Source organism: Mirounga angustirostris, unplaced genomic scaffold, assembly GCF_029215605.1.
Source record: "Mirounga angustirostris isolate CCGP_5_RB_7025 unplaced genomic scaffold, mMirAng1.0.hap1 SCAF_10, whole genome shotgun sequence".
Lineage (NCBI taxonomy): Eukaryota > Metazoa > Chordata > Mammalia > Carnivora > Phocidae > Mirounga > Mirounga angustirostris.
In genome coordinates this window covers 24,910,480-24,920,566 of record NW_026991718.1, presented here as the reverse complement: position 1 = coordinate 24,920,566, position 10,087 = coordinate 24,910,480, and the positions used below count along the sequence as shown (strand labels likewise).

At 53.2% G+C, this 10,087-nt stretch overlaps 1 protein-coding gene across 2 annotated transcripts in view; it reads left to right on the top strand.

Annotated features, from left to right (window-relative positions):
* The first annotated feature begins 3,697 nt into the window (after nucleotides 1-3,697).
* Nucleotides 3,698-10,087, top strand: part of GALNT14 (polypeptide N-acetylgalactosaminyltransferase 14) — a 200,290-nt gene continuing 193,900 nt past the window's right edge. The window contains exon 1 of one of the 2 annotated variants that reach the window (XM_045884351.3): nucleotides 3,698-4,387. In XM_045884351.3, coding sequence (XP_045740307.1) covers nucleotides 4,259-4,387 — 129 coding nt within the window. In that variant the 5' untranslated portion in view covers nucleotides 3,698-4,258. The remainder of the gene's footprint in view (nucleotides 4,388-10,087) is intronic. The other variant, XM_045884350.3, reaches the window with a different exon arrangement.

The following is a 10,087-nucleotide window of genomic DNA, read 5'->3' as shown; positions in this document are numbered from 1 at the left end:
TGGCTCATGGCTCAGGTCACGGCAGGACATTACCACTGAAGACCGAATCACTTTCTACAAGCAGTGAAGACATATCACTGGGGCAATAGTAAGTTTTCCACTTGGTATTTGGAGAAGGAACAAAGAAAGTTTGGGGGCATTTCAAATAATGAAAGAAGAAGCAGGCTTTTGAAATACAAAGATATAAATCCCTTTCTAGGAACCAAATTATACCTCAGAAAAAAAGGGAGGAGGGGTAGACGGTAGTAGGATGGTGAAAGGAGTTGTTTAATGGATAGAGCAAGATCCAGAAGGGTGATCCTCAGATCTCTTACATAAAGCCACCCATCTACTCATCAAAGATGAGAGGAAAAGCCAGTCGGCTTTATTCTTCTGACAAAGATGCACCAACGTGGCAGAGGGAGGAGGTAGGCAGGTTGGTAATGGCTCATGCTCATTTCCCATGCGGCCGAAAGAGTCCTATCTCTCACTTTATCAAAAGGCCTTGCAGGAGACTTGGGGCATGTGGTTGTGACAGAATCTACAGCGGCAGGGAAAAGGGAGAGGAGCACAGAGGAAAAGGGGCTGATGTATTATTTATAGTTGCAGAACTTGAACAGAGCAGACTGCAGGGGTCGGCCCGAAGACCTGTGTCTGTACGACTGTGGAATAAAGACAAGGCCTCTCTGAATTCTTGGCGTGCTCCTGCAGCTGCCAGGGCCCCCTGCCAGGGCGGGGCCCGCGTGCATCCCCGCGACCATCTGCCCGGCGTCCCGTTACCTCTCCCCGTGGCCTGGAAGTGGTAAAGACCTCAACAGAAAGCCACCTGGGCCTCTGTGGGTAAAAATCTCATTAGGTTGGCACAGAGGGCATCTCGCTGGTGGTGACAGGTCTAATAAGCATGCAGATGGAAGACCCGCATGCACGCACACTCTTTCATTTAAGTCACACAGTGGGCAGAGAGGAGGGATGCAGGGAATAGGATCCGAAAGGAGCAAAAGGCTGCCGGCTCTGCGGTGAGCTCAGTAAGGATGGTGGGAGGACAGCTCAAGGAAACCAGAAGGAAAGTGGGAAAGCCCAAAGCCAAAGCTGCCGGAGAGCATGTGCCTTGGATTTCCCAGCTTCCTCCGGCTTCCAGCTTACATTTGCTCCATATGCTGCTTTACACAGCTTTCCGGGGCCATAATGGGTTTTATTCCATAGTTTTTATACTAACATGAATGACTCACATCTGCTCCAATACCCAATTTCCTCTGTAATGTCTTCGGCTGTGAGGAGAGAACAGCTTACACAGAACTTGCCAACGACAGGCATAGCAGAAGAGTCCTGATCCAGGGACGAGGAAGGTTGGGACCCTCCGTGTGTGAGCCGGAAGGGCCTTTGAGAAGGCATGACGTTACTGGTGGGGAAACTGACACCCTGAGGAATGAGGAACTTGCTCAGGAATATCAAGACCAGGGAGGTAGATCCATTTTAGGGCACTGGGATATTTCTAATTCCTTATTCCTAATGAGTGTACTTGTTTAATTCCTCTTATTTCCTGCCATGTTAAATCTTTTGCTAGGAGCTTTTCCTTCCCATATAAACTGTGATGAAGAAAAAAAGTAACTTGGATTAATCACCAATGATAGCTAATCCCCCACTGGGATCAACTGTGCTCTGCATTACTTAAGATGGTTATTAAGGTTTTAAATATCTGCCAGAGCGTGGGGGACCCCGTGCTGGGTCCTGGGAGAGACCTACGGGGCTGGGTCCTGTGTGGGGACTCACCTGGCCTCCAGGTGTTCGAAGTCCCATCTGAAGTGGATTTCAATCCTGATCTTCTCCACTTGAGTAGAGGACAAAATAGTGATTCAAGAAGCAAGCACCTTGGAAGGCAATCCCTGCTCTCCCAGGCATTGCAGGCCCTGCGTGGAGCTGCCCCGGGAAACCCAGGGCCTCGGTTTCCCTAGATGCCCAGTGGAGTGAAGCCCCTCAGTCCCTGGGCAGCAGGCAGTTTGGTGCCGCACCATCTCTAAAGCTCGGCGGTTGTGTAACTGTCTGCCATCTGTTACTGAGAAGCAACATCACAAAGCGCTGAGCGATGGACTACGCCGTGGTGACAGCATCTCAGCGGCTTGCCTGGGGGTCCCCTGCAGAGCCTGCCACAGCACTGTGCGGGCCCGAGCCTGCAGGTCCAGGATGAGGCCCCTGGAAGAGATCCAGGGAGCTCGAGATACTGCAGGGATGGGTTCTCTTTCTGCTCCCCTCACCCCTCCCATTACAGTGATCTACCTGGATTTTTGCCCAGCCAAAGTGGCGGCTGGGGAGCCTACCCCGACCTTTCAGTATACAGAGTTCTAATAAAGGTGAGTCCTGGACCCCCCCCCCCCCCCCACCAGGTTCTATGTGATGGTCTGAGAGTTCAGCTGAATCTTAAAATGGGCTGCCAAATGCTCAGCATTTTCTGGGCTGTTTGATTTCCACCTCTGTTCCCAACCCGAAACTTGTTATCCACAGCCTGGTCAAGGACTCCCTAGGGCCGTGAGGCAGGACTGCCCTGTGGCTGAATGACAAGACACCAAGCACAAGGGGCTTTCGGCAGATTCCTCCCTAACTGACTCCACTTTTGGGGGGCTCCATTTTACTGGAGAATGAATTCCAGAGTCCCCCCTGCTCCACACCTGCCCCACCTCCAGACAGGGTTCGGGGCTTCCCCTCTGCGGAGCTCTGTGGGGAGAGGCAGGTGGCTGGCCACTATACAGTGGGAAGTACATCATCCTCACCTTCCCCAGCAACTTGATGACATTAAGTACCCCTCCAGCTAGGGCTGCGGACATTAAAATGGCACAGTCTGGCAGCCACTGTCCCCCCAGGCAGGACAGTGTTTTTCATACCCCTCTTAGAGGGATCAAATGATCAGAATAACACCAGCACCTCGAATTCAACTCTCACAACTATTCACTCATTGTCAAAGGAGGTATCACCATCCCCACCATTGTACAGATGAAGAATCTAAGGCTGGAGAAAGGACTTGCCCAACATTCGCACAGCTAGTAAGTCTGACCCAGGCCAGGAACCCCTAGACCAGTGATAGCACCATGATTCCAGCCTAGCGGAGGCCTACACGGGAATCCAATCGGTAATTTGCTCTGCCTCTAGACCCAAATAGTTTGAATTTGCAAAAAGGAGGACAATGCACTTTCCAAGGGCATTTGGGAAAAGGGGCTTTCCCTGGGTCATTTTCCAAGTACCCCATGTGGTTGGCGCAACTTTGGACCCCTGCTTCCTTATGAGCACAGAGCCCTGGTGTTTACAGGGAGAGCAAACCCTTAAGGGAGATAATTGCGCCTTAATTTTAAAAAAGATTTTGACCAGGTCAGCGTTCTATTAAGCAGAAAAAGTTGCCAGGCACCTGCAGGCAGGCATAGAAACGCCGTGGGGAGTTGGCTGAACTCGGCCTGGGGCCTGACCGGCCCGGAGAGTGAACCACGCTTGAGGCAGCAGCCCCGCCAGCGCCCGCGGGCCGCGGTCCCAGCGCCGGCTCCCCGAAGGCGGGTGCATTGGCGGCGGGCCCCGGGAGTGAGCGCCACGTGCAGCCCCCGCGGCGAGCGGGAAAGTCCTCCGAGGCCCGGCTCGGCCGGGCGCGGGCCGGCCCCGAGGTCCCAGCGGGCAGCCGGGGTGGCGGCGCTGCGGGGGCACGGTTCCTGCCGGGTCCCGCCCCAACCCAGGCCGGCCCGGGAGCTGCGTCCAGGGCTCGGCTCGGGCGGCCCCCGAGCAGCGCGGTGCGCCTCGGTCGGCGGGCGGCGGTAGCGCCCCCTCGCAGAGCCCCGCTCGCTCCCGCCCGGGCTCCCTCAGAGTCGGTCTGTCGGGCCCACGCTCTAGCTGCGCTCCCTCCCCTCCCTCCCCCCTCGCGTTCCTCCCGGGGTGCCGGGCACAGCCTCGGATTCCTCCCTCCCCGCAGCTCGAGTCCGTTTCCCTCGCGGCGGCGGCGGCGGCGGCGGCGGCGGGCGAGGCGGCGGCGGCGGCGCGGGGAGCTTCTCGGCTGCCGCTGCGCTTCCCCGGCGGGAGCGGGTGTCCAGCTTGGCTGCCCTTCGGTCCTTCCCTGCCGCTCTGCGCCCCGAGACCTCCGCCTCTGCTCGCTTCTCTCCGAAGCGGGCGGGGCGCCTAGCAGCTTCCCGCCGCCCCTGCACTCCGATCTCGGGGCCGCCGCTCTCCCGGACTCCTGCCCCTCCGACCCTGACCGCCAGGGGGTGCCCCAGGGGCGTAGCGCCGCGGAGAAGACGAGGCAAGCGGGACCATGCGGCGCCTGACCCGCCGCCTGGCGCTGCCGATCTTCGGGGTGCTCTGGATCACCGTGCTGCTGTTCTTCTGGGTAACGAAGAAGAAGTTGGAGGTGCCGCCGGGACCTGAAGTGCAGACCCCCAAGGTACGGGCTTGGGCGGCGTGGTGGGCGCGGGGCACTGGTTTGCAGGAGTGCGCGCAGCCCGCGCGCCGGGCTTGCGGGCTCTCGGGAAGCCGGGGCGGGGGTCTGGGTGCCGCGAGCAGGTAACGGGGCGCCGGATGCGGCCACGGGGTGATATTTCTGGATTTAGAGAAGCTCGGGGCACCTCGGGACCCGCGGAGTGTGGGAGTGGGTGTGGGTGGCGGGCGCGCGCTCGCAGAGCCGGGCGCTGAACTTGGGCAGCGCGCGGGGGTCCCGGGGCGGAGGGGGCGCTGCAGACGAGCCGCTCAGGGGTGGCGGCCCGTGGGCGCCGCGGGCGAGCCGCGGGCGGTCGGGTCGGGTGGCAGGGCCGGCGGGTGCTGGCGCCCGCGAGAAGTCTGGCCGCCGCGCTGACCTCCTTCCTTCCCGCAGCTGCCAGGCCCGACCAGGGGAGGCCGGAGGCCCGGGGTGCGCCGCGCGCGCGTGTGCATCGCGGGCGAGCGCCGTGCAGCCTCCCGCACGCCTGCTGCCGGGGCCCGCCGGCCTGTCGCCACTCTTGCTTTCTGATTGTCCCCGAGCTCTCCAGCGGCGTGGGAAGTTGAATGTGCCCTGAACGCCACTGAAGAGCCTGTAAAAGCAGACGCCTTGGTGTTGGTGGGGAGTTGGGGAAATGAGAATAATCGAAGTGGCTTTTTCAACTCCTGCCCAGTCGGTTCCTCCAAGCGCAGCCAGAAGGTTCTCCCTTCGGGCACACTCTTACCTGTCTTCAGAGCCCCCATTCCTCTGTCTCCTCTTCCACACACCTGGTCGCGGGACACAGAAGGAGGCCTCTGGGGGTTCCTGGCCAGCCAGGCACCATTTATGAACGGGGTCCAGAGCAGTCCTTCAGGGACTGGGAAAAAGCCAGTCCTCCAAAAACTTGGAGGAGGTTATGGTCTGAAGCCAGAGGCTAAAAAAAGGGGGGGAGGGGGAAAGAGGGGAGTCTCCCCAGTAAGTACAGTATAGGGGACCCACTTTGTGCCAGGTACACAGTGGGTGCTTCTTCATAAGTAATTGTATGAGCTGGTGGTGTCCTAATTTCATAGATTAAGCACGTTCAGTCTTTGTACCTTGCCTTAGGTCACTGTGATTTGAACTCAGACCTCAGATATTCAGAATCTTTCCACTATATCAAGGTGTCTCTCAGATTCCCTTTTAGCTAAGTCTTCTGGCACTTATGTTCTGGAATGTTGCTAATGCCCAGTTGAGTTCCACAAGCGTTTATTGGTGGTGCGTTGTGTGCCAGGCCGTGTGCTAGGGACTATGGGTACGGAGGTGCAGAACTTGCTCTCTGGACATAGGGGATTTGCTCAGGAAGGGGCCAGGACCATGTAGTTCACTGAGGGCCAACAGAGCTCAGTGCACTGGGTGTCATGGGAGCCTGGGGACTTCCCGGAGGAGGAAGATATAACAGAACTGAGTTGAGAAGGATGAACAGTAGGTTTGCCAGGAGGTAGGGAGGGCGTTCCAGGTAGAGGTTAACTGTACCAAACAGGCTCAGAGGAATGACACAGCAGGTTGTGTGAGTTTGGCATAATTTGAGCGTAAACCATGTGGCTGATGGCACGAATGAGGCTGAGGGCAGGTGTATAAGGGTTGGATTGGGTAGGACCTTGTGGGTGCTAGGAACCCTTGGAGGGGCAGTAAGCAGTGGAGTGATGAGATCAGACTGGTGATTTCAAGCAGCCTTTGGAGCGCTGGATCAATTTTCTCACCTTAGACCTGCCAGTAGGTCTGCAGAGCTTTTCCTCTTTTTCCCCTGGGGTGGGTCTGCAGTTAATGATGCCTGCAGGGACATGAACTCTCTCCGTTTTGCGTTGGACCTCATTAACTTAAGCTTGCATATTCTTAGTTTACACCAGGGAGCTGGGACAAGAAATCTCTATCCCTCTTTGTGCACTTTGTCTTTCGTCCTTACCTGCCTCCTCTCATTCTGGTGTGTGCTGGACACACAATTATTGAAGGCAGCTCTCTGCTGGGCTCTGTGCTGGCTTTGGAGGATACCGTGTCCCTGCCCCTTTGCAGGGAGGTGGGGAGGCTTTCACAAATTCCTGGTTGAGACAGAATTACAAACAAATGAGTAGGGGGTGGGGTGGGGGGAGTGGTCTAATTTTGGAATTCTGGGCATAGTGCTGTCCAGGCATAGAAGAGGGGGTCTTCTAGTTTTGACCCCTTGCTTTTTGTCGTAATAACGTATTTCCTCTTCCTCCCATTTTCTGTATTCTTTAGAAACACAAATTCTATAGACTTTAAAAATCCTGATGCCTTTTATTATTAGGCACCCTTCTTAGTGTATTACTCCTTCGTGTTTTTCACCTGTTTATATGACCTCGTGTGTCCACATATAAGTGTTGTATTTGTGAGTGTATTTGTGTCTGGTATTTGTATCTGAGGAAAGAGATGGAGAGACAAAGAGTCCTTAGCGCCAGAACAATTTTATTGCCGTGACTGATCTATTTAGGAAATGTCACATCCTGTCCAGGAGGAGTGCGGCTGGTTCCAAACCTGACTGCGTGTCAGAATCCCCCGGTGAGCTCGTTTAACATACAAGCTTTGGGGTTTATTGCAGTGATTATGATTCTGTGGGTTTGGGAGAAGGTCCTAGAATCACTGTCTTTACAAAGTGTTCCATGTGAGTCGGAAGCAGCCTATTGATGGATAACATTTGGAGCTAGATGAAGAATACTAAGTGTGTTGATTTTTTTATGGTTTGGTTAGCCCCATGTAAATATGGCCGAATGATTTCATTCTTCTTGAGTTTCTCAAGGACCAAGCTTGTGTGAGCATGTGCACTCATGTAAAATAACAGTAACTAGTATGTGTGTAGTGCTTTACAAATTCACAAACTCTATTTCATGCATATTAGCTCATTTAATCTCCACAACAACCGCATGGGGCAGGTAATACTTTTATGCAGACAAGACTGGTTGATGAAGTTATACAACTGGCCCAAGATAACGAGGTTATTATTAAGTGGCAGCGTCAGGGATAAGAATGGAATGGGGATCACTTTGGGAACTGCCCACCCACAGGCTCCTTCCAGGGCGCTATGCTGTGTGCACTGCCCGGGTCTACACTTGTGGGTGATGGGGGAGGTTAGGGATATTTATTGCCTGTGTTTCCCAACCTACTTTCCAGCATTTCCATGGCTCAACCCTAGGCGCTTGCCTTTGGAGAGCTCCAGGGAGGGCGGAGGGGGTTGGTGTAATTTGTGGGGGAACTACCGTGGAGGGAAATCCTGCTCTGCCCTTGGAGGAGGCCAGCTGGGGCAGAGGAGGCTCCCTTGATGGGACAGAGCGCACCCTGGTGGGGAGGGTCCCATGGGAGGTTGCATCCAATGGTTGGAGCACCACTGGTTTAGGAATCATGGCCAGGATCGAGATCGTTTCCTCAATAGTAGGGATTCAGATGGGACATTTGTCTATTGTAAGAAAAAACTCAGTTTCGAGTGAGTGTAGTACCCTAGCTTTCCCTAGGAAATGTTCATTCTTAGTCCTGGGGAGAGCTGTTGCCTTGGGCATGTGGAAGCCTCTGGGAAGTTTTCATCCCACCTGGGCTCCTTCCTGCCATGGGAGAGGGTGTCAGCTTATTTTCCAAAGCACGGGCTGTGGACTCCCTTCCCTTAAAACTATTTAGAGAAGTCAGGGGATTGGTGGAGGGACTGGAGACTGTGGCCGGCCTTCTGGGCCGGGGACCCCTCTGTGTAGATTCCATGTAGCAAGTTGACTTTCCTGGGCTCTGGGACGAGCTCTAGTTCCCAGGCCCTTCCTTGCCTCCCCTCCCAGAGTTGGGAAGCATCCTCATTCACCTAGTAATGGGATCTCCAAAGTGGGCCTGATAATAAAATAAAACCTACGCCTTGTTACAATTCAACTGATGTAGAGAAGGCATGCCGCACTCCTGGTTTAAGGAAATTAATTGGATTTCTTTCTTTCTTCCTTTTTTTAGTTCCAAGAAGGGCTGGTTCTATTAATAGCTCAAGTAAAGATTTCTTTAAGTTTGACTTTTTAATGTTGATTTGATTCTTTTGCCGGGTCCCCCACCCCCAAATTCTGCAGAGCTCTAATTCCTAATTGAAAATCATATAACAAGTTGGATGTCTTAATTCAAACTGTATTTCAGTGATAAATACTGTACCACTAAAAATACCTGAAAAAATGTTTTTATTTCTTCTCTCCCCTATCATTTGTTTGCCATTTGGAGAATTATACAATAACTGACAGAATTAAAAGAAAAAAAACCCAGCAAATTTGTCTCTGATTTCCAAGAAACTAAATTTAGTCCAGGGGCTTAGGGCTTAGTAAAGCAAAAGAATTTGAGGCCTGAGGGTACTTTTTGAGGAAGGTATTGGAAATGTAAAGTCTTTGAATAAAGTGCCTCGGGCCCATGTAGATATATTTGTGCTCTACTAGAAATATAGCAAACACTATTAGAAGAGAGCTTGTCTTTCTGTAATATTTGCATACCACAAATGCCTTGAGTATATGACACTGCTATTTTATTCCCCATTTAGTAGATCATTTCTCCCATTAAAAAAAATTATGCATTTTAGAGAGAGAGACCCTATTCATCTGCTGATACTCAGTGCATGCATATTGGACTCTGTCCAGGGAATTTTGACTCTGGCATGACCAGAAGTAGCCCACTGTCAGATGAATGTTCATCCTTTCATTCACTCCTGTTGCTGGTGACTGTGCCCTGTGCTGGGCTGTTTTCCCCTCTGCAGAGGTTCCTAGAACAGATGGAGGGTAGTGTTGCCTCGTGATCCAGCAGGGGTTGCTATAAGGGGATGGGAAATATGAAAAGTAGCAGGTTGGAATGTCAGGTGTCCAAGAAATGGCATATCTTTGCTTTGTAGATATCAATAAGCTGCTTTAAAAACAAAACAAAACAAAACAAACCCTGAGCTCTCCCCCAGCGCCCAAATTCCAGACCATTAGGCTGGTGGGAATCTCTCCACCCTGGGTTATTTTTGGCCTGCCCTGGGTTGTACCCACGTCCCAGCTTGCTTTCCCAGTGAGCCCTCCCCTCCAGGGCCCTGCGGGGGGCCCTGTCCTAGGGACCGCTGGATCTGTTCTGAGGGACTCTCTTTGAATCAGTCTGGGGAGCTCTCTATTTCCCTAAACCTTGTTCGCCTGAGTGGCCTCGTGCTTTTGGAAACAAAGACCAGGAATCCCTGTCTCAAATGTTCCTGGAGGCGTAGAATGATGCCTGCTCAAATCAGAGAAGACAAAGGGGCAAAACCAAGAAGGAAAGGGAAATTAATGTCCCCGTCACAAGCCTCCCCAGCCTGTTTAGAGACTACTCTTTTTCCAGGTTGCTTTTGTGTGTTTGTATCATTTAAAAGTGTTAATTTCCACGCATCAGAGGTCATCTGTAAACCAAACAGGGACAGAATGAGGCTGCCAATGCTGACTCCTGAGGCCCAGGGTTTCCACACGGCCTGGTTCACAGCCATCTCGTCTACCTCCTTTGCCTGCATCCTCTCCCACGGCTTTCCATCCCAAATTTCCCAAACAGTCTTAGCCATTACCAGGCACACTTGAAGAAATGTGTTGCCGTGCCCTTGTTTAGGGTCTAACGTGTACAGTTTTGTCACTCTTCCAGAGCATCTCAAAGTCCCCACTGCATTCCTGGAAAAGCATCTGAATTAGAGAGCAGGGCCCC